Here is a 25416-nt window from a genome sequence, read left to right as displayed (position 1 = left end):
CACAATTAAACAAAATAATAAACAGAAGCGGACAAGCCGCAACACACGGCTGCGCCGCGACTCACGAACACCACCAGATGTTAAAGGTGCTCGGTCAGACTCCAGGAACAGATGGTAACTTCCGAGTACAGGATCTCTGAGGACAGGAACAACCGAAAAGACCGGGACTGGGAACTCTCTGCAGCAGACACAGGCAAACAGGAAGCTATCACCGGCGTCTGTAAGAAGTCCTGAGGGTGCCTTTATTCAGGCACCCTCCAATCAGGATCCAGACAGGACAATCAAATAGAAATGCCGTGCAGCTTGCATGCTGCACGGCCAGCACATAATCAGGGTAATGAGAATAGACCCAGCAACGGGGAACGCGGCTGAACGTGGCGTCCCCGTTGCTAAGGTCAGAGCGGCTCCGTGCGCCCGGCGTCTTAGCGTTGCCAGGGAGCCGGCGGCTGAACGCGCACGGCGTCCCTGGTTGCTAGGCGCCGGGCCGCACGGCCGAGCGGACCCCGGCGCCTAACAGTACCCCCCCCTTGAGGAGGGGTCAAGGAACCCCTAAAGCCAGGTTTCCGAGGAAATTCACGAAAAAATGCCCTTTTGAGCTTTGGGGCATGAAGGTCTTCATCCAGGACCCACGACCTTTCCTCTGGCCCATAACCTCTCCAATGCACCAAAAAATAAAGCCGACCCCGGGACAACTTGGAATCGAGAACCTTCTCAACCAAGAACTCTTGCTGACCCTGTACATTAACTGGTGATCTCCCCTGAGATTTTTTACGAGGAAATCTGCTGGACGAAACATATGGTTTAAGCAATGAGCAATGGAAGGTATTTCCGATCCGTAAAGTTTTTGGTAAACGTAACCGGAAAGCAACTGGATTGACTTTTTTGATAATGAGAAATGGTCCAATATATCTAGGACCCAATCTGGCTGAGGTTTGTCGAAGTTTGATGTTGCGAGTCGACAACCACACCCTGTCTCCTACTTTAAAAGTGCACGGCCGCCGGAGCCTGTCAGAAAATTTTTTTTCCCGGAAAGCTGCTTTTCTGAGAGCCAGGTGCACTTTTTTCCAAATAAGTTTAAGATGAGAGGTCAGGGCCAGAGAGGAGACAGAGTAATGTTGAAAAAATGAATTAGCTCTGGGGTGGAAACCAAAAACTGCAAAAAATGGAGACACATTGGTGGAGGAATGACAGGCATTATTATAAGCAAACTCCGCCAATGGAAGAAACTCAGACCAGTCATTTTGGAGTTTGGCCGAGTACAAACGCAAATATTGTTTTAGAGATTGGTTAACTCGCTCAGTCTGTCCATTGGATTGTGGATGATAGCCGGAGGTTAATGATAATTTCATCTTTAATGAAGCACAAAAAGACTTCCAAAATTGCGCAATGAATTGTGGACCCCTGTCAGAAACAATATCAGTGGGTAACCCATGGAGTCTGAAAACATGACGGAGGAACAAGACTGCCAATCCCTGGGCAGATGGCAATCGGGGAAGAGCAATAAAATGGGCCATCTTGCTAAAACGGTCCACTACCACCCATATGACTCGGCATCCGGCTGACAGAGGGAGATCCACCACAAAATCCATGGAGATATGCGACCATGGCCTAAGAGGAACTTTCAAGGGCATAAGTTGACCAATAGGCAAAGAACGGGGAACTTTATGCTGTGCACAGACCTGACACGAAAAAACAAACTCTTTAATGTCTTTGGAAAGACCAGGCCACCATACTGAGCGGGATACTAATTCCAAAGTCTTAGCGATTCCCGGATGCCCTGCAACTTTGCTATCATGAAATTCCGCCAAAACAGTTGCTCTCAAAAACTCAGGAACAAAAAGACGACTAGCAGGAGTATTTCCCGGAGCTTGATGTTGAAGCAGCTTTAATTGGGAAAATACATCCTGTGTGAGACCTGCCTGAATGACTGAAGGCGGAAGTATGGGAGTAACAGGACTGTTGTCTTGAACCGGAAGGAAACTGCGTGACAGGGCATCTGCCTTGGTATTCTTGGAACCTGGTCTGAAGGTGATAATGAATTTGAAACGAGTAAAAAATAAAGCCCAACGAGCCTGTCGGGCATTCAGTCGTTTAGCCGATTCAATGTATTGAAGATTTTTGTGATCAGTCAAAACTGAAATGGTGTGGGTAGCTCCTTCAAGCCAATGTCTCCACTCCTCGAAAGCCCATTTAATAGCCAGCAATTCCCGGTTACCAACATCGTAGTTGGATTCTGCAGATGAGAATTTCCTGGACATAAAGGCACAAGGATGTAACTCAAGGGAATCTGGATCCTTCTGAGAAAGGATAGCCCCTACTCCAACCTCCGAGGCATCCACCTCAATAATGAAAGGTAATTCTGGGTTGGGATGTCTAAGGACAGGGGCTGAGACAAAGGCTTGTTTTAAGGCCTGAAAAGATAACTCCGCTTCACATGACCAATTGGTAGGATCTGCTCCCTTCTTAGTAAGTGCCACAATGGGAGCAACTAGGTCAGAGAAAGAGTGAATAAATCTTCTATAGTAGTTTGCAAACCCTAAAAAGCGCTGAATTGCTTTTAAATTGGTGGGTTGCGCCCAACTAAGGATGGCTTGGAGCTTTTTTGGTTCCATTCGGAATCCCCGAGGGGAAATAATGTACCCTAAAAAGGATACTTCCGTGACATGAAATTCACACTTCTCCAGCTTGGCATATAAGTGATTTTCACGTAATCTCTTTAGCACCTGACGCACCTGGGTAACATGTTGTTCCACGGAGTCAGAATATATCAAAATATCGTCTAAATAGACCACGACGAATCTTCCCAGAAACTCACGGAGCACATCATTAATGAGATCCTGGAAAACTGCCGGAGCGTTAGATAGGCCGAATGGCATGACCAGATACTCATAGTGGCCCGACTGAGTACTAAATGCCGTTTTCCACTCATCCCCTGACCTGATTCTGATGAGGTTATATGCTCCTCTAAGATCAATCTTAGAAAAAATAACAGCCGAACGTAGCTGATCAAAGAGGACAGAGATCAGCGGCAGAGGGTAAGTATTCTTTACTGAGATTTTATTCAAAGCTCTAAAGTCAATGCAGGGTCTGAGTGAACCATCCTTCTTCTCTACGAAGAAGAAACCTGCACTTAAAGGGGATTTAGATGGCCTGATAAACCCTTTCCCAAGGCTTTCTTTCACATACTCATTCATGGCCACAGTTTCAGGACCAGACAATGCATATAACCTTCCTTTAGGCAACGTGGCACCAGGAATTAACTCAATGGCACAATCATAAGGCCTATGGGGAGGCAAAATATCCGCATTGCCCTTGGAAAACACATCAACAAAATCCTGGTATTCCCCAGGAATATGTGCGGAACTGGCGGCAGCTACTCGGATAGGAAGCGTAATACATTCTTTATCACAGATGGTACCCCATTGTAGGATCTCCCCAGACTGCCAATCAATGACGGGATTATGAAAGGCCAGCCAAGGATGACCCAGAACCACAGGAACTGCTGGACAATGGGTAAGGAAAAACTCAATTTTTTCAGAATGCAGAGCTCCCACCGAGAGCAAAACAGGAGGTGTACATAGAGAAATAACCCCATTGGATAAAGGACTCCCATCTAAACCATGCATGGTGATACACCTACCTAAGGTTAGCTGAGGAATACCTAAGGCCTTGGCCCATGTTAAATCCATAAAGTTTCCTGCAGCTCCACTGTCCACAAAAGCAGAGACCGAGGAACAGAGGCTGCCATAGGAAACTTTAGCAGGAACCAACAGTGAATTATTTGAGGAGATGAGCTGCAGACCAAAGTGAACCCCCTCACAATTCACTTGGTCAGGAAGTTTCCCAACTTGTTTGGACAACTACGGGCAAAATGTCCCTTACCTCCGCAGTATAAACACAGACCATAATTTTGCCTCCTGGTTCTTTCTTCCGGAGACAATTTGGAGAGACCAATCTGCATAGGCTCCTCTATGTCTACAGGAATGGAAGGAACCCAGGGAGAGGACCCGACAGATGCCCCTTTTTCAGCCCTCCGCTCTCTGAGCCGACGATCTATTTTAATAGATAGCTCCATGAGGTTATCGAGGGTCTCAGGAGCGGGATACTGGAGGAGACTGTCTTTTATAGATTCCGATAAGCCGAGGCGAAACTGACTGCGCAGGGCTGGGTCATTCCAGCCACAGTCGTTCGACCAACGGCGAAACTCCGTACAATAATTCTCTGCGGGATTCCTACCCTGTCTAAGAGCAAGCAACTGACTTTCTGCGGACGCCTCTCTATCAGGGTCGTCATACAATAGCCCTAAAGATTTTAAAAAGGCGTCTACAGACGATAAGGCCGGATCGTCTGTCTTTAAACCAAAAGCCCAGGTCTGAGGATCCCCCTGAAGTAGAGAAATAATAATCCCAACCCGCTGAGCCTCTGTACCTGAGGTAACTGGTCTTAAACGAAAATACAGTTTGCAAGATTCTTTAAAATTAAAAAACTGTTTTCTATCCCCAGAAAAACGGTCAGGCAGATGCATTTTTGGTTCAGGGATGACCCTCGGGGAAGTCCGTAACAGATCTTCCTGTGACCTCACCCGGAGGGACAGATCCTGAACCATCTGAGTAAGTTCCTGAATCTGACTAACAAGAAGCTGGCCAGGGTTTGGCCCAACACCGGTGGGATTCATAAGGCCGACAAAAATCTCCCAACTAAAAAGTGAAAAATTTACTGTAAGTTAAATCTTTTTTTGTAGGCCGGTGATAATGTTATGATTCCTGTACTCCAGACCGGAGGAGATCTTATGGCAGGGATCTGAGTACAGGAAAATAAGCTGGTTGTGGGAGCTGGATAGCCTAGTAACCCCTGGCGCCCTAACTCCGTTGTCTCGCCCGTGTTATCAGAAATCCCCTGCGAGACTATGGTTGCTTGAGCCCATGGCAGCCGCGTTCGAAGGGCGGATTATGTCTGCCCAACCCCGATGCCCCCGCAGGTCTTAATGGGAGACAAGGGGAAGTCCGAGACAGGGTGATAACAAGGGGCCCTCTGACTAAGCAACCAGGCCAGGGGTTACAAGCTAACTAACTAAATCAAAAGGTATGTGCGGACTAGCCGCCAGGAAAAAGGACAACCAAGGATCCACTGATCCGACACTCCTATCCGGCACCGCCGGACACCAGAGTGGATCTGTGGAAGTGGAATCCTCCGCAAAGCTCCAGAACACAATTAAACAAAATAATAAACAGAAGCGGACAAGCCGCAACACACGGCTGCGCCGCGACTCACGAACACCACCAGATGTTAAAGGTGCTCGGTCAGACTCCAGGAACAGATGGTAACTTCCGAGTACAGGATCTCTGAGGACAGGAACAACCGAAAAGACCGGGACTGGGAACTCTCTGCAGCAGACACAGGCAAACAGGAAGCTATCACCGGCGTCTGTAAGAAGTCCTGAGGGTGCCTTTATTCAGGCACCCTCCAATCAGGATCCAGACAGGACAATCAAATAGAAATGCCGTGCAGCTTGCATGCTGCACGGCCAGCACATAATCAGGGTAATGAGAATAGACCCAGCAACGGGGAACGCGGCTGAACGTGGCGTCCCCGTTGCTAAGGTCAGAGCGGCTCCGTGCGCCCGGCGTCTTAGCGTTGCCAGGGAGCCGGCGGCTGAACGCGCACGACGTCCCTGGTTGCTAGGCGCCGGGCCGCACGGCCGAGCGGACCCCGGCGCCTAACATACAGACTCTGATACGCCACTTTGGTTCAACCCAGGGTATAGGGAGTTGTTGCAGCTCTCACAGGACAACATATGGATTGGGGCGGGCCTTACCACAATTTCGCAACTGTATGATAACTGTGTTTTCAAATCTTTCACACAACTGAAGGAGGAGCTTGAAATATCCAACAGACCCTTTTATCGCTATCTACAGCTCCGCCATGCGGTGCAGGCACAGTTTGGGACCTCGCCCCCGTCCATTTCTGATTCCCCGATTAAAGATATGGTTATGAATTTGGGTGCAAGACACCAAGTTTCCATTTTATATGGTAGTCTTAATGCCCACATCTGTCCGAATATATTTGACCAACTTAAACTTAAATGGGAGCAAGACATTGGCTCACTTACAGATGACCAGTGGCTACAGGTGTTGTGCTCACTTAAATATTCTACTCAGTGTGTCAAATACCAGCAGGTTTATTTCTTTGTTTTGCATAAGACGTATAGAACTCCAGTTTCTTTATGTAAAGCAGGTCTACGGCCTGGTAGTACCTGCCCAAGATGTGGTGCCTCTGAAGCTACCTTTTGGCACTTATTATGGCTGTGCCCCACTGTATATGCCTTTTGGGAAGCAGTTTGGTCGGACATTCTGCTCACTGAACCTACGCTGCCCCCCCCCTCTCTTCTACTATGTGTATGTTTGCGCTAGACTTAGAGGAATCCTACTGCCTGGCACTATATAAATATGTTCTTTGCCTGACTACCTTAGCTAAGGTGATTATAGCGCGTAACTGGTTTGCTACTTCTTCCCCTAATGTGTACAATTGGCGAGCTCTAGTGAATGAGGTGTCAGGACATGAGAGGTTTACACATAGGTCTAGAGGGACCCTACCCCATTACTTTAGCAAGTGGGATAGGTGGAATACCTCCCGTCTGGCTACAGCTGCAGCACTATTCTCTAACTGATTGAGGCTTAGTATGTGAATTTGCGATATTGCCGTGACACTTATTATCTTTTTCTATGTGACACAGATGGTATTATTTACTGTATTCTTCCTGTATCTTTTTCTTTGTTTTGTTTGATGTTCTGGTTTTGTTCTGTATTTAATGTTTTTTTTTTCCCTCTGAAAACCTTCAATAAAAAAATTACACAAGTAAAAACAAAAAAACAAAAAACTATTGATTAAAATAAATAAATAAATACTTTGCAGGCAATGACTGCCTTAAGTCTGAAACCCATGGGCTTCCCCAGTTGTGTTTTTTTTTACCTTTGTTATGCTTTGCCAGGTCTATGAGGCAGTTGTTGTTTGCTCGTGGTTCTTTCTGCCTTTAGCAAGTGTCTTCGGCAACTGAAGTGCATGCTCGATCGGGTTGTGATTAGGTGATGGACTTAACCATTGCAGAATATTCCACTTTTTGCCTTAAACTCCTGGCTTGCTTTAGCAGTATGTTTGGGTCAAGGTCCATCTATAATGTTACGTGCCATGGAATCAACGTTGCTGAATTTGGCTGAATCTGAGCAGACTGCTGCTCCTATCTTCTGTCACATCATCAATAAACACTAGTGACCAAGTGCCAGTGGAAGCCATGCATGCCCATGCCATCCTACTGCCTCCACCATGTTTTCCTGATAATGTGGTATGCTTCAAACAATAAGTCATTCCAAAATATAGAAAATGGAGAATAAGACTTAACCAGCGCTTATGTTTAGACGTCCAACTCTGGCGTATTTCTTATATGTTCGTCCTCGTAGTATACCATATAAAAGGAGAAAGATGTATATAGCATAACACCATTTATTATACACAAAAACAAATAAAATGCAGCACAAATCCTGGAGTATTAACAGGTGCAGTGGGTAATTACCAGATGTTCCATTACTGTGATTAAACAGTTCTAAATAGGCATGAAGATATAAATGGTGGGGGTCCGGATTCCCCCCAGTAGTCGGTTAGATGTTGCTGCAGCCGAATCTTCACTCCACTGTAAACCTGTGATCAACTCCCTGGATCTCACCAACGCGTTTCCACCCCGGGCTGGGGTCTTTTTTCAAGGTGCAAAATGTGCAATGCTGCTCTCTCCATGGATTCCAATATCTAACTAACCAGGGCACCAATCATAGTCCAGCAGGTCCAGCTGGACCCTATACACAAATCACCTAGAGTTCCGTGGTCCTCTGCTGGACCAGTGCGTCACTTCCCCCCGTTGCCCTGGTAACCCGTCTTTCTAAACACTACTGTGTCCAGCCGAATCCTCGTTACCATGGGGACCCATCTCTCGTAATCCGGAAGTGCGTCTCTCAGCGGTTTCACGTCATTCCGCTCCCGTGCGCCGGCCATACAGCGTCCCGGTTGCCATAGGAATAGGTGTCTTTATAACATCTCTGTACTTCCATATCCCATTTCGGATTTTCGTTTGTTTAAAAAGTTAAAACATTTTACTAAAATAAAACAAAAATAGTATACTTAAAATACTTAAAACATATAATAATCCCTGATATCCATTACAGTACCATATTCCATAAATCCCCTACTACAATAATCCAGACCCCAAGTTCAATTATTTTTAACGGTGAAGATCAGAGAGTATACAACCTAGTGTACCTATCTATAAAAACCATTTGACCTCAAAATCCTGATTTAGGCCCCCCCCCCCCCGGTTTTGAAGTTCCTAGGTCGTAAATAGCCTTCATTTCGGCTTTGGCCAACTGGGACGAGACATCTTTTCGCCTCCAGTGCCCTTTAACATGTTTAAAACCGCAAAATTGTTTGATGCCAGAGGTATTACTTTGATGTTGTAATCTAAAATGTTCGGATAAAGCATGGGTCGTGAGCCCATTCCTTGTATTTCTCAGGTGCTCACTAACACGAACCTTAAGGGGTCTGGAGGTCCGGCCAATGTACCATAAGCCACACTTACACTTGATGGCGTAAATGATGTTAGAAGTGTTACAAGTTACAAAATCTCCTATTTTGCACTCATGACCATTGATAGATATCTCCGTGATCTTACAATTCATACTTGGTATCCCACGACATCCCAAACACAAACCACACCGAAAGAATCCCTTTGATTTTATTGTGCACATTGCTTTCTTCAAAGGTTGGGCGCTTTTTACAAGACTAGTTTTTAAATTGGGCGCCTTTTTAAAGATACATTTTGGTTTGGACGGGATCTGCCCCCCCAATAATGGGGTCCTTTTTTAGTATCCCCCAATGTTTCCTTAATGATTTTTCCACATTCCTATACTGACTAGTAAAGGATGTGACAAATGCCCAGTCATAATTAATTCCCCCCTTCTCCTTTTCTTTCGGTATAAGCAACTGATCCCTATCAATAAGGGCTACTTTACTCTTCACATTATCTATTCTCTCTTTCGGGTAACCTGATGCTGTAAATCTTGCTGCCATATCCTCTGCTTGTACCTCATATGTCTGAATCTCTGTGCAGTTACGTTTCAGGCGTCGGAACTGGCCTTCTGGAATTGAGCCTAGCCAGTCTGGATGATGGCAGCTCGTTGCCCCTATATATACGCCAGAATCCGTAGGTTTCTTAAAATTCATAGTTTGCACCTTCCCATTTTCAATAAACACAGTGATATCTAGGAAATTAATCCTAGTCTCACTTTTCTCAAATGTGAAAAAAATATTCAAAGTATTAGTATTAAGATATTCAAAAAATTGATCTAAAAGCTCCTCTCCCCCTTTCCAAATAAATAAGACATCATCTATGTATCTTTTCCAGGCCACCAGGTTCGCCCCAAAGGGACAGTGGTTCCAGATATTATCCTCCTCCCACTGTCCCATAAAAATATTAGCATAACTTGGGGCGAACCTGGTGCCGATTGCTGTACCGATGTTTTGCAGATAAAATGAGTTATTAAAAGAAAAATAATTATCTAAAATGAATAAAACACCTTTCTGAATAAAATCCTGTAATCCTTTATCCAGTTCACTTTTTTCTAGGGCTGTTATTAAGGATTTCATACCTGCTTGATGTTCTATAATCGTATAGAGGGACCGGACATCAGCCGTAACTAAAAAAAGTCCCTCTTCCCATTGTATTTCTGCAATTACATTTAAAAAATCTCTCGTATCCTTCAGATGTGATCTATTTTTAAAAACCAAGGGTTGTAAATAAAAATCGATAAATTCCAAAAGGTTAGAGGTAATCGAGCCTATCCCTGACACAATAGGGCGGCTTGGAGGTCTCAGTGGGTCTTTGTGGACCTTGGGTAAAATATACAGGACTGGAATAATTGGTTCTTCTATACAAGATGTCTTGTCCCAGTTGGCCAAAGCCGAAATGAAGGCTATTTACGACCTAGGAACTTTAAAACCGGGTGGCCTAAATCAGGATTTTGAGGTCAAATGGTTTTTATAGATAGGTACACTAGGTTGTATACTCTCTGATCTTCACCGTTAAAAATAATTGAACTTGGGGTCTGGATTATTGTAGTAGGGGATTTATGGAATATGGTACTGTAATGGATATCAGGGATTATTATATGTTTTAAGTATGTTAAGTATACTATTTTTGTTTTATTTTAGTAAAATGTTTTAACTTTTTAAACAAACGAAAATCCGAAATGGGATATGGAAGTACAGAGATGTTATAAAGACACCTATTCCTATGGCAACCGGAACTCTGTATGGCCAGCGCACGGGAGCGGAATGACATATCATCGCTGAGAGACGCACTTCCGGATTACGAGAGACGGGTCCCCATGGTAACGAGGACGCGGCCGGACACAGTAGTGTTTAGAAAGATGGGTTACCAGGGCAACGGGGGGGGGGGGGGGGGGGGAGTGATGCACTGGTCCAGCAGAGGACCACGGAACTCTAGGTGATTTGTGTATAGGGTCCAGCTGGACCTGCTGGACTATGATTGGTGCCCTGGTTAGTTAAATATTGGAATCCATGGAGAGAGCAGCATTGCACATTTTGCACCTTGAAAAAAAACCCAGCCCGGGGTGGAAACACGTTGGTGAGATCCAGGGAGTTGATCACAGGTTTACAGTGGAGTGAAGATTCGGCTGCAGCAACATCTAACTGACTACTGGGGGGAATCCGGACCCCCACCAGTTATATCTTCATGCCTATTTAGAACTGTTTAATCACAGTTCTGGAACATCTGGTAATTACCCACTGCACCTGTTAATACTCCAGGATTTGTGCTGCATTTTATTTGTTTTTGTGTGTATAATAAATGGTGTTATGCTATATACATCTTTCTCCTTTTATATGGTATACTACGAGGACGAACATATAAGAAATACGCCAGAGTTGGACATCTAAACATAAGCGCTGGTTAAGACTTATTCTCCATTTTCTATATTTTGTGCACTTGTGGTGAGGGGTTGGAAGAAGCCTCACAGGAGTTCGAGCATTACTACCTGCTGTTGCGCACGGAACACTTTCTCATTGTCTGTTGTTACGTAATAAGTCATTCCAAGCCTTCTCCATCCTTTTTTCTTCCCATCATTCTGTTACAGGTTGATATTTGCTTTACCTGTCTATTTTGAGGCTTATGAATTATGAATGGTTTGTACCCAGTGGTGAACTCTCTTTATTTGCTCTCTTGAAGTCTTCTCTTTATGGTAGACTTGGATAATAATATGCCTACCTCCTGAAGAGTGATCAATGTTTTGGATACTGATCCAAAATTAAAATTAACTCTGGAATCCTTTACATTTGCAAGTGATGTAATTTTTAGTCTGTGGCTGGATAAAATGATCAGTCACTGTCATGGCTGAGGTTATTTGTGAACCCGGACTAGTACTGGACACTGGGTTTGGTCTTGAGCGCAGTGTACAGAATCGGGCTGGCTCAGTGAATGATCCGCTCATCCTGAAGAGGCAGTCAGGCAGTATACTTTATGGGAAAGGTGACCAGCTATGGGTACCGGAACACTGGTGGTGCAAGCCAACAGTGCAATGGGTAGCTGGGTTGTCACCTAATGGAGAGTCACGTGAGAACTGGTGAGTTGAAGGAATGCTGGGAGGATCAACAATGCAGGAAAGTCACAGATCACTGGCTGGAACCAGTGTGATAGCTGTCGACGAGGCTGAGGACAACAGCAGTACTTGAAGACGAAGCTGAGGATGTCAGTGATACTGGTATACGAAGCGAAAAATGTCGGCAATGCTTGTAGCAGAAGCCGAGGACATCAGCAATACCTGTAAAGGAAGCGGAGGATGTCAGCAACACAGGTTTCCAGATGCTGGGCAGCTGAGGTAGCGCAATGGGGATTCCGTATGCTGTGCAGTGCAGTGTCGGCACTGCTGGTTTCCCAGTAGCTGTGATGCGGTAATTCTACTCAATGGATACTGCAATGTTGTAGACAGCAGTGGTATGTTTTCCGGATACTATGGTGCGCTAACTTGCGCAGCGGAGAACTTGAAGCTGGCAAAAACCAGCAGTCTCTAAGGCCGCTAGGGATATAGGACTGTCCCTCTGGTTCACTGGAGGACTTCCAGTGAGTCTGGAGATGCCAGGATGTAGTGGCAGCGATGGCCCTTTAAATCATCCAGGGAGTCAGGAAGTGCGTGAGATGACAATTGCACATGCCACTAGGGATATAGGATAGTCCCTCTGGATCACTGGAGGACATCCACTGAATCTGGCACTGCCGGGATGTAGTGGCAGCGATGGCCCTTCAGGGAGTCAGGCAGTGCGGGGGATGGTAACTTGCACAGAGTCTATTACCAGAAGGAGATTCTGGAGCTCACTCCAGGCTGAGAGACACCAAAACACCAACAGCTTGCTAGTGCTTGAGACCTGGAACTTATACCCAGTGCTTACAGCTGAGTGGATAAACGGCTCACATGATGCGGAAGTGAATCCGTATTGGACCCTGGAAGGTCAGCTGACCAGGAACTGTTATGGCGACGTCCATAGCTGGTTTTGGAGGGAACTCCGGCGTGGTGTGTGCATAGGACAGGCAAAAATGGCCACAGGTCCTGAGAGCACAGGAAGGTATATCTGGTAACCCACTGGACTTGTGGATGCTGGCACGGAAGTATAGGACAGCATGAGAATCCTCAATGATTGATATGCAGGCACACCATGAAGAGACTTGCTGAGTTCTGAATTCACACAGAAGGTTAATCAATACAGATGTACTCGTTAGCAGAAAGTGAGCTCAGCACACAGAGAACTCACAATACTGGTGAGCTGTTTATCCCATGCAGGTTACAGGACAGATGGCAGAGGTAAGTCACCAAATTATATGATTTTAGTCAAAATGAAAAGGTCCTTTTGAGCTTCTGAAGAGCAAGAAGGGGTCATTAAGTACAGTACTCTGCTGCTCGTGGAGAAGAGAAAAAGGGAACATCGACTTGGTCATTTAAAGACTAGTTTCTAAACCTGAGAAGCAAACAGCAGAATGGTTATTCTGCACATTTGGAAAAGTTGAGATCAATGATTTACTTCCACTTCAGATACATAAGTGAGAGGAAGAATATACTCAGACTACATTTCCAATCTTCTGTGGCCCACTCCCAGATGCTTTTTTACAACAGGTCTTGCTGGAAACCAAATGGAACTTTCCTTCCCATTGCAAGCGTGAAAGAGTTGAACACTCATCTTCAAGTTAACAGGTTCAAAATGGAGTCAAATAAAGTAGCTGATAAATAGCACTGAAGAACAATTTCCCAGTACTCATAGGCTTCAGGGAAACATGGTCAGCGCTGACTTCAACATCCAGGATCTAATCTCAATATATTCAGTTTAATGTTTCTCCTTTCAGCCCAGGAACAGAAGGAACAGCGTAGAGAGTTTTTACAAAAAAAAACATGGTAGCTATGTTGAGATCCACAGGTGTGATAATCACTCCAGACCTTATAGTTGCACAGGTAGTTGGTTCACCAACAACCAAGAATCCTGTCTAATTCCAACACCGCGGACGATCTCACTAGGGGCCTAATTCAGAGTTGATCGCAGCAGCAAATTTGTTAGCAGTTGGGCAAAACCATGTGTACTGCAGGGTGGCCAGATATAACATGTGCAGAGAGAATTAAGGCCCGTACACACTGGCCGATATATCGGCCGTTCTCTTGAACAGCCGATATGTCGCAGGTCCGTCGGCCAGTGTGTACGGCCAATACGTCTGTGAACTCCATCGTTCACAGACGTATCGCGTCGGCCCCGCAGCACAGCCGACGGCCAATATATCTACCGATATATTGGCGCGTCGCTGGGTGTGTACGGGCGGTCGGCTGACCGCCCGTACACATGCTGCGGCGGCTGGCGGTGATTGACAGCTGAACTGGGCAGGCCTGTGTACACGCCCGCCCAGTTCATGACGTCAGTCCCCGACGAATCGGGCAGTGTGTATGCACAGCACACTGCCCCGTCCATAGATATATCTGCCGATCAATTGATCGGCAGATATATCTTTCAGTGTGTACCCACCTATAGACTTGGGTAGGGTGTGTTCAAACTGAAATCTAAATTGCAGTGTAAAAATAAAGCAGCCAGTATTTACCCTGCACAGAAACAATATAACCCACCTGTCACGATCCGGGTAACTGGACGCCATTTCCTACCAGTCAGGTGTCTCCTGAGATTGGCTCAGCGTGCCAGGGCCGGGTCATAACTATGTTTTGTCTTACATTGCTTTTTTGTGTTACACGCAGCACTGGCTCAGCGGCCTTCTTAGTGTTTTCACTTAGCTTTGTATGGCGCTCTCAGTCCCGTTGCGGCCGTCACCGCTGCACCCGCGATCTTGCCGCATGGAAGCCGAGTGTGGCGCCCTCGGTGTGCTGCGGCCGCCGCCGTCATCCCTGTGGCCGCTGTGCGTGTGTGTGGGAGCGTGGAGTCTTCTGCTGCTGCGGCCTCCGCCACCATTGTTGTTTGGCACATGGTTCTTTCCCCTTCAAGCTCTGTCATAGGCGCAGCCATGTTGGATAAAGTCACATGTCATTCTTCTCACCAATCTGCAGCGCTGCTGGTACCTGTGTCTAATTGTCAGCCAATGCCTGCTCACCAGCAGGTATAAATATCCTGCCCCAGCACCCAGGAAGTTGTCAGTGCTTCAATTGTCTTTTCAGTGATTCCAGTCTTCAACTTCACTAGAGACTCTCCTGTAATTATACTCTGCGGTGCAGCCTGCTTCTCCTGTGGTTACACTCTGCATTTACAGCCTGACTCCCCTGTGACTATACTCTGCGGTGCAGCCTGCTTCTCCTGTGATTACCCCTGCGGTGCAGTCTGACTCTCTTGCTATTGCACCCAGCATTGGCAGAGTATATGCCTTGGCTTCCAGTAGCTTTCCTCCAGCGGTATCCTGTTCTCATTGTTCTCAAATATCTACTATTACAGCAAAGTGCTGTCCCTGCGATCGCTAGCATCACTTAACCCCTCACCTGCGATCTCAAGCATCATAACACACATTGACAGCTAAGTGCTGTCCCTGCGATCTCTAGCATCACTTTAACCCCTCACCTATGGTCTCAAGCATCATAATGCACCTTGAACCAATTCCTAAGTTACTGGTCTCAAACCAGTAGGAATTCGGAGACTCTCTTTGATGGTTATTGTTTTGTTGCACCTTCTATGACTTTTATTATTTAATAAAAACCGTAAAGTTACTTCCAGTTGTCGTGGTCACGCCTTCGGGCATTGGTGTTGCAGTTCCTGCGCATGTCTAGGAGTCCCATCTCACCTCCTAAGTTCAAGTAACCGTCAGTCCCTACAACTCAGGCTTCCCGCTACCAACACCTGCCCTCAGTTGTGACACCACCCAAATCTAACTCTCTGCACATTATATCTGCCACACCTGCAGTGCACATAGTTTAGCCCAAATGCTAACAAATTTGCTGCTGCGATCAACTCTGAATTACCCCCTAGGACTCCACCGTACAAGAGAGTATTCTTACCAGCTGACACAATTCTCTCACTGCAGAGACTAATAAGACTCATTATGGCTCTCAGATGGATAGCTATTGTTTTAGGCATACGAGTCCTAGGGAAGATGATGGGCCTAATGTATTAGGGTGTGATATTATGAAACTGTGAAGATTTCTGAGAGTTAGCAGTCAATGTTTAGTCTGGCCAACTATGTCTTCATCAGTATATACCTGAATTGTCATAGCTGTTGAGTGTTGGTCTTTCCTGCAGTTTAAGAAATAGCTAAATGTTTAAATTTCAGCTTTGTTGGTAGTCGTTCAAAGAAGACTGGCAATCATTACAGAAGTACAAACTTTTTTGCAAGAGCGCTGCATGTCCAGCCTCCTATTGCTTTGTAGAATCTTAACTTGGACTTGCATCTTTCATTTGAACCTTTTGGATTTAGTGGAATTTGAATTTAGAACTTGAAGAACGTTCTTCACTTGGTGATTTCCACAGAGAGAAGATTATAAAAGAGGGTCTCTCTCTCTCTTGCAGATCTCCAGATATAATTTTTTCATGAAGACAGGGCTGTATTAAAAAACAGTGGGGTAGATGCATTAACCTGGAGAAGGCATAAGGAAGTGATAAACCAGTGATCAATGAAAGGTGATAAACGCACAAGCCAATCAGCTCCAATATGTAAATTAACAGTTAGGAGCTGATAGGCTGGTGCATTTATCACTGATTTATCACTTCCTTATGGCTTCTCCAAGTTAATACATCTGCCCCAATGACCTCTATTCAACCTAAAGTACTATAAAATTAAAATAAAAAATGTATAGCCCTTCCGGAACAAAATTCAGATGTTCAAGATTCTATTTTATTTTAGATGTTGTCAGGGCTCTAAAAATATACCTTTATAAAACTATGAGAGGTCAGTTTGTTATCAGACAATTACTCCTAATTTGGCACACACACATTTGAAATGGATAAACCTGTTCATAAAAACATGAGAGCACTTTCTACCAGATGAGTGTATGTCTCTTTGGCAGTGCAGCATGGGACTTTGGCAGAGCAACTATGGCAGTCTTCTGTCCATACATTCACAGAGTTCTACAAGCTACAGTGTATCCGGAAAGTATTCACAGTATTCACAGCTCCACTATTTCCACATTTTGTTATGTTACAGCCTTATTCCACAATGAAATAAATTAATTTTTTCCCTCAAAATTCTACACACAATATCCCATAATGACAACGTGAACATTTTTTGGGGGAGATTTTTGCTACTTTATTAGAAATAAAAAAACTAAGAAATCACATGTACATAAGTATTCACAGCCTTTGCCATGAAGCTCAAAATTGAGCACAGTTGCATCCTGTTTCCACTGATCATCCTTGAGATGTTCCTACAGCTTAATTGGAGTCCACCTGTGGTAAATTCAGTTGATTGGACATGATTTGGAAAGGCACACACCTGTCTATATAAGGTCCCACACTTGACAGTGCATGTCTGAGCACAAACCAAGCATGAAGTCAAAAGAATTGTCTGTAGACCTCCGAGACAGGATTGTCTCAAGGCACAAATCTGGGGAAGGGTACAGAAAATTATCTGCTGTTTTGAAGGTCCCAATGAGCACACTGGCCGCCATCACCCGTAAATGGAAGAAGTTCGGAACCACCAGGAATCTTCCTAGAGCTGGCCGGCCGTCTAAACTGAGCGATTGGGGGTGAAGGGCCCTAGTCAGGGAGGTGACCAATAACCCGATGGTCACTCTGTCAGAGCTACAGCATTCCTCTGTGGAGAGAGGAGAACCTTCTAGAAGGACAACCATCTCTGCAGCAATCCACCAATCAGGCCTGTATGGTAGAGTGGTCAGACGGAAGTCACTCCTTAGTAAAAAGCACATGGCAGCCCACCTGGAGTTTGCCAAAATGCACGTGAAAGACTCTCGGACCGTGAGAAACAAAATTCTCTGGTCTGATGAGACAAAGATTGAACTCTCTGGCGTTTATGTCAGGCGTCGTATTTGGAGAAAACCAGGAACCACTCATCACCAGGCCAATACCATCTCTACAGTGAAGCATGGTGGTAGCAGCATCATGCTGTGGGGATGTTTTTCAGTGGCAGGAACTGGGAGACTAGTCAGGATAGAGGGAGAGATGAATGCAACAATGTACAGAGACATCCTGGATGAAAACCTGCTCCAGAGCCCTCTTGACCTCAGACTAGGGTGACGGTTCATCTTTCAACAGGACAACGACCCTAAGCACACAGCCAAGATATCAAAGGAGTGGCTTCAGGTCAACTCTGTGTATGTACTTGAGTGGCCCAGCAAGTGCCCAAACTTGAATCCAATTGAACATCTCTGGAGAGATCTGAAATGGCTGTGCACCGACACTTTCCATCCAACCTGATGGAGCTTGAGAGGTGCTGCAAAGAAGAATGGCGAAACTGCCCAAACTTAGGTGTGCCAAGCTTGTGGCGTCATAGTCAAAAAGACTTGAGGCTGTAATTGTTGCCAAAGGTACATCAACAAAGTATTGAGCAAAGGCTGTGAGTACTTATGTACATGTGATCTCTTAGTTTTTTATTTTTAATAGATTTGAAAAATCTCAAAAATACTTTTTTCACGTTGTCATTATGGGGTATTGTGTGTAGAATTTTGAGGGAAAAAATTAATTTACTCCATTTTGGAATAAGACTAACATAACAAAATGTGGAAAAAGTGAAGCGCTGTGAATACGTTCCGGATGCACTGTAAATGTTTTTACATGCAAAGACACTAGTTTTTGACGGAATGTTTTGCGCTCAGCAGCATCAGAGTCTAGTGTCCAACAATGCTTGCAAGACAAAAATAGTGCTTTCTGTACTTAAATTAAATCTGTTTCTCAAATTCCATTGGGGGGCACTTTTCAAGAATTATTGTAGCTCTTGTTGTCTACTTTGAGTAAAGTATCCAGCTGTCGGATGTTAATATCTTCTTTCGGTTTTTCTCACTCTTTATTTTCCTTTCACTCACTCCTTTGGACTAGGGCTGAGTTAATAAAAGAACTTACTCCCAGGTACAGGATATGGAGGGGGGAGAAGCACAAACTTTGGCGAGAATTTATTGAAGTGCTCAAGCTAGTAGTTCTAAAACCATACCTCCCAACATGACCATCTCCAGGAGGGACACGACGCTCTGCTTCTGGACTTTTCTCTTAGTGTATGATTGCTGGCACCTGTGTTGAACAGGTAAATGGATAAGAAAGGTGTTTCACCACAGGTGATGGCAATCATACATGAAGAGAAAAGTCCAGGAGCAGAGTATTCTGTCCCTCCTGGAGAGGGTCATGTTGGGAGGTATGCTAAAACAGCTAGACAAGCAGTGATCTGTGTATTATAGCACAGTTTACATTGAAATTAACCTTAAACAGAAGGTGTTACCTTTGCATTTGTTCCTCTTGTAATTGCACTTTCAGCTTAGCTTCCCCTTCTCTTGTTTTTTTCACTTCCTCCTCCAGGTGGTACTTTTCTGCTACCTGAGTTTGTAATAGCAATAACTGATGTTGAGAGGCTCTCAGTTGTTGCTGCAAGACTAAGATCTATAAAAGTTAAAATGTAAACAAGTCACTCATAATAGTAAGGATAACAGTAAATACAAGACAACTTCTACTAATGATAATAAATAAGACAGCAAAAAAAAAGATTTAACAGGATGGAAAAATGTGTCCTAACTACACGACGTATGTAAATGCATACCTCCCAACATGACCCTCTCCAGGAGGGACACAATGCTCTGCTCCTGGACTTTTCTCTTAATGTATGATTGCCGGCACCTGTGTTGAACAGGTTAATGGATAAGAAAGGTGTTTCAGCACAGGTGATGGCAATCATACATTAAGAGAAAAGTCCAGGAGCAGAGCCTTGTGTCCCTCCTGGAGAGGGTCATGTTGGGAGGTATGTAAATGCCACCAAAGTGGAGGCACATGCTGGTCAAAGGACTATTTTTTGGACAGCTTTCCTCATATGTCATAGATAATACATATATAGAAGTGATTTTTCCGTACATTTAATTGCAGTAGTGTATATTATTTGTACATTATTATTATTACAGCATACCTCCCAACATGACCCTCTCCAGGAGGGACAAAATGCTCTACTCCTGGACTTTCCTCTTAATGTATAATTGCTGGCACCTGTGTTGAACAGGTAATGGATAAGAAAGGTGTTTCAGCACAGGTGTCAGCAATCATTTATTAAGAGGGAAGTCCAGGAACACAGCATTTTGTCCCTTCTGGAGAGGGTCATGTTGGGAGGTATGCTACTGTTAAGTATTTGTTTTAGAAACCACTCTCTAAAACTGGATCATATCTCTGTATTGTAATATAAATTGATGTTAGAGAAAACCACAGATTGTTTTGACTATTTCAGAGGTAGGCAGTCTGTGATTCACCAGCTGTTGCAGAACTACAAGTCCCAGCATGTAATAAGCAAAGCCAGAGGATGCCTAAGCCTGATCTATACATACATAACCATTGAATGAATCTGTATACTGAGGCTCAGTTTCCTATAACATGGACATTTAAATTCCAGGACAAATTCAAACTTGTATGCGCAAAATAAGTATTCAAATACTATGGGCCATATTCAGACCTGATCGCTGCCGTGTGTTTTCGCGCAGCAACCGATCAGGTCTGGCCGACGCATGACAGCCAGCCGATGGCCATCTTAGCCCTGTGACCGCCTCTGCCTGATTGACAGGCAGAGGCGTTCGCTGGGCGGGAGGGGGGCGGGCCGCGGCGGCTGCATGATGACACACGCAGCCAATGCGACCCGGACAATGACTGGTAGATTCCTGCGCTGGTAGGGAGCTACTCGTCAGGTAGAAAAGCATCGCGGCTGTGCAATGCTTTTGTACTTATGCGGGGGTAGGGGGGGGCATACATACGGGGCGGACTATCCCTGTGCTGGGCGTCCCCCCGCATGTCTGAGTAACTGATCGTAGCCGTGCAAAATTTTGCACGGCTACGATCAAGTCTGAATTAGGCCCAGTGTCAGGAAAACAATAATGACTATTACCAAGTACTTCAAATTGTTTCGGAAGCATGTATTTATGTAGCAAATAAAAGATTGGTGAAAATCTTCAAGTACAGTTTGACCATCCACAGATAAATAATATTACATTCATAATTCCCCAATTATATTATTCTGAATATTACAGAATAGCTCCACCTAAAAGCTCATTACAACCTTACATGAAGCTGATGTTATACTGTATATGTGCATATGAACTGAACCAAATGCGTATGATTGTGCATAATATTGGTGTAATAGATACAGCTATTCAGCTATTTTATAGTGTAATTATTTTACCTATGTGCATTTTTAAAATACATTATTATTTTTATCTTTAAATTTGCTTATTCTCATTATCTACAGAACCAAGGGGGTCATTCCGAGTTGATCGCTAGCTGCATTCATTCGCTGTGCATCGATGAGGCAAAAAAACGGCACTGCAGTGCAATGCGCACGCGCGACGTACTATTACAATGAACGATGTAGTTTCACACATGGTCTAGCGAAGCTTTTCAGTCGCACTGCTGGCCGCAGAGTGATTGACATGAAGTGGGCGTTTCTGGGTGTCAACTGACCGTTTTCAGGGAGTGTTCGAAAAAACGCAGGCGTGCCAGGAAAAACGCAGGCGTGGCTGGGCGAACGCAGGGCGTGTTTGTGACGTCAAAACAGGAGCTAAACAGTCTGAAGTCATCGCAAGCGCTGAGTAGGTATTGAGCTACTCTAAAACTGCACAAAAAAGCTTTATAGCCGCTCTGCGATCCTTTCGTTCGCACTTCTCCTAAGCTAAAATACACTCCCAGTGGGAGGCGGCATAGCGTTTGCACGGCTGCTAAAAACAGCTAGCGAGTGAACAACTCGGAATGACCACCCAAGTGTTTACTGGTCATATACATAATACCAGCATTGAGAGAGAGTGTCAGGGAGAGAGCAGGGGAGTAAGCAGGAGACACTACCTGTTACAGGCCACAGAATCAGGTCTCAGATGGGGGAGGGAACTTCACGACATTAGGCCCCACCCCCTTCCCCATACACCAGCAAATCGCTGCATTATGTCACAACAACTGAGTGTAGAGATGGAGACAAAGCAGTCTCAAAAAGATAAAACTCATCCATCACTGACAGTGCTGCTGGTAGCCGGCCAGGTAGGGTGCAGTGTGGGCTGGGCCGTGGCAATGTTTGCTGCAGTGTGGGGGTTCCACGGCAACACCCCTGTCTGCTCCACCTATAATTCAGCTCTGCACCTATCCCACAACATCTAACAGCAATGTCAGTGTCGGTTTTTACCTATGGGCTGCAGAATTGCAGCCTCACCAGGTAAAATCTGCCACCTCAGCTCAGTTGTAGTGAAGCCAGATACAGTCCGTGAGACTGCACTGGCTTCACTGTGACTGGAAGTAATTTCCTACGGGATGCCCTACCTGCCAGTCAGACACTACAGGCAGTACCATTTAGAGGTGTTTCCTACCTCTGGGACTGCCAGACCTGGCTGCAATAGGCAGGGAGTTAGCTTTCTGGAGTGGCTTCCATCTGGCCACTCTACCATACTTGGTGGATTGCTGCAGAGATGGCTGTCCTTCTGGAAGGTTCTCCTCTCTCCACAGAGGAATGCTGTAGCTCTGACAGAGTGACCATAGGGTTCTTGGTCACCACTCTGACTAGGGCCCTTCTCCCCTGATCGCTCAGTTTAGAAGGCCGGCCAGCTCTAGGAAGAGTCCTGGTGGTTCCGAACTTCTTCCATTTACGGATGTTGGAGGCCAGTGTGCTCATTGGGACCTTCAAAGCAGCAGAAATTTTTATGTGCCCTTCCCCACATTTGTGCCTCAAGACAATCCTGTCACGGAGGTCTACAGACAATTCCTTTGACTTCATGCTTGGTTTGTGCTCAGACATGCACTGTCAAGTGTGGGACCTTATACAGGTGAAAATTAGAATAAAGTGCAAAAGTGAATTTATTTCAGTAATTTAACCTAAAAGGTGAAACTAATATATTATACAGAGTCATTACATGCAAAGTGATATTTTAAGCCTTTGTTATAATTTTGATGATTGTGGCTTACAGTTTAAGAAAACCCCAAATCCAAAATCTCAGAAAATTAGATTACATTAAAAAAAAAAAAAAGGATTTTGAATACAGAAATGGCGGCCCCTGAAGATTATAATCATGCATGCGTACTTCGTACTATCTTCTTTCTCTTGGCAATGCCCCATAGATTCTCTTTTTTCTTTAGTCCAGGTAAGATGCTTCTGACGTTGTTTGTTGTTCAGCAGCAGCTTGACAAAAGGAATACGACATTTGAAGCCCATGTCCAGGATCCGTATGTGTGTGGTGGCTCTTGATGCACTTACTACAGCCTCAGTCTACTCCTTGTGAAGCTCCCCCACACTTTTGAATGGCCTTTTCCTGACAAGAAAAAAAGAACTGGTCTGTTGCTCAGTTGTCCAAAGTCCTCTTTTATGATGAGAGCAAATGTTGCATCTCATTTGGAAACCAAGGTCCCAGAGTATGGAGAAAGAATGGAAAGGCACACAATCCAAGATGCTTAAAGTCCAGTGTGTTGTTTCCACAATCTGTGTTTTTTTGGGGAGCCATGTCATCTGCTGGTGTTGGTCCACTGTGCTTTATTAAGTCCAGAGTCAACACAGCAGTCTACCAGGAAATTTTAGAGCACTTCATGCTTCCTACAGCCGAAAAGCATTATGGAGATGCGGACTTCATTTTCCAGCAGGACTTGGCACCTGCCCACACTGCCAAAAGTACCAAAACATGGTTCAACGACCGTGTGATTACTGCGCTAGATTGGCCAGCAAACTCACCTGACCTGAACCCCATAGAGAATCTATGGGGCATTGCCAAGAGAAAGATGAGAGACATGAGACCGAACAATGCAGAATAGCTGAAGGCCGCTATTGAAGCATGCTGGTTTTACATAACACCTCAGCAGTGCCACAGGCTGATACAATCCATGCCACGCCGCATTGAGGCAGTATTTCATGCAAAAGGGGTCCAAACCAAGTACTGAGTACATACTGTATGCATAATTTTACTTTTTAGAGGGCCGACATTTCTGTATTTAAAATTATTTTTTTATTGATTTTATGTAATATTCAAATTTTCTGAGATTTTGGATTTGGGGTTATCTTAAGCTGTAAGACACAATCATCGCAACTATAACAAATAAAGGCTTGAAATATCTCACTTTGCATGTAATGAGTTTATATAATATATTAGTTTTACCTTTTAAGTAGAATTACTGAAATAAATTAACTTTTGCACGAAATTCTAATTTTCTGGGTTTCACTTGTACAGACAGGTGGGTGCCTTTCCAAATCATGTCCAATCAACTGAATTTACCACAGGTGGACTCCAATTAAGCTGTAGGAACATCTCAAGGATGATCAGTGGAAATAGGGTGCACCTGAGCTCAATTTTGAGCTTTATGGCAAAGGCTGTGAATACTTATGTACATGTGATTTCTTAGCTTTTTATTTTTAATAAATTTGCAAAAATCTCAAAAAAACTTTTCACATTGTCCATATGCGGTATTGTGTGTAGAATTTTGAGGACAAAAATTAATTTATTCGATTTTGGAATAAGGCTGCAACATAAAATGTGGAAAAAATGAAGCGCTGTGAATACGTTCCGGATGTACAGTACTGTATATTCTATATTACTAATGCCGGGCATTACATTGAAGCCACTATTTTCTGTTCTATATCTACTGACGCTGCTGCTATTTTGCCTTTTCAAAGATTATCTTCACTATCCTTACGCGGTGACAACTTTTTCTGTTTATATGAGGAAGAGAGACTCGAAAATTACATATATTGTATATGTTGATAATAGATAATATTATATTTGTTTTTAAAACTATACGTTCTGACTGCTGTCTGACAATAAACCTCTGTGGGGTTTATAAACTCGCTATTAAGAAAAAACACAAAAAAGGAGACCACTCCTAAGCTTGGTACACACTGGCAGATATATCTGCAGTTCAACTGATCTGCAGATATATCTGCTGATAGTGGTTGTACATACACACAGAAAGATGCGCCAAAATATCTTAAAGATATATCTGCTGTTCAATCTATCAGCAGCTATATATATGCATATGGGGGTTGTTCATACACACAGAAAGATGCACCAATATATCTGCAGATGTATTAGCCATCTGCTGTGTTGCACAGCAGATGCAATATATCTGTGAAAGACGCCTTTTGGTGCCCATACACTTGTGAGATATTAGGTGCTATCCTTCGATTTCGACCTCATCTGTGAGAGAAATCGAAGGATGCACATTTTAGGTACCTTGGGACGTGATGCGCGTGCACGCTGCTCGAATATCGCGTCTCAAGATAGTATGTGCTGCGCTTAATATTTCTCGTATTGCAGTGCGATCGCATATGGTTTTTAAACCACATGCGATATATCGCACTGCGATGTGCGATGGGCTCCCACTCGGCGGTGAGGTTCTGATCATGTGATTACCATGCAATCTATCGCGTGATTGCATGGTAATCACTTTGGCAGTTCATGTGTGATTTCATCGCACCTGAACTGCCAGTGCGATGCCCCCGCGATGTCGCGTCACGGGGCATTGCACAAGTGTATGGGTACCATTACACAGACATATTGCTTGTATACACCTGCAAATCGCCAAAAGATATATTGGCTGGTCAATTGATTGGCCAATATATCTGCCAGTCTGTACCCAGCATTATGCTGGGTACACACCTACATATATATCTGCAGATCAACTGATCTGCAGATATATCTAAAGGCGGATCGGGCAGTGTGCTGTGCATTTACACACGGCTGCCCA

General features: G+C 44.5%; 1 protein-coding gene across 6 annotated transcripts in view; it reads right to left on the bottom strand.

Annotated features, from left to right (window-relative positions):
• Positions 1–25416, bottom strand: part of CCDC30 (coiled-coil domain containing 30) — a 687183-nt gene that overhangs the window by 189554 nt on the left and 472213 nt on the right. For all 6 annotated transcript variants that reach the window (XR_010188622.1, XM_063942948.1, XM_063942949.1 and 3 more), the window contains one exon: positions 18965–19122. Coding sequence is in view for 5 of the 6 variants with exons in the window: in XM_063942948.1 (XP_063799018.1) it covers positions 18965–19122 (158 nt within the window). In the remaining variant the exon portion in view is untranslated. The remainder of the gene's footprint in view (positions 1–18964; positions 19123–25416) is intronic.

This window comes from Pseudophryne corroboree, chromosome 10 (assembly GCF_028390025.1).
Source record: "Pseudophryne corroboree isolate aPseCor3 chromosome 10, aPseCor3.hap2, whole genome shotgun sequence".
NCBI lineage: Eukaryota > Metazoa > Chordata > Amphibia > Anura > Myobatrachidae > Pseudophryne > Pseudophryne corroboree.
The sequence above is the reverse complement of the archived record's forward strand: the minus strand, read 5'-3'. Positions and strand labels throughout refer to the sequence as shown.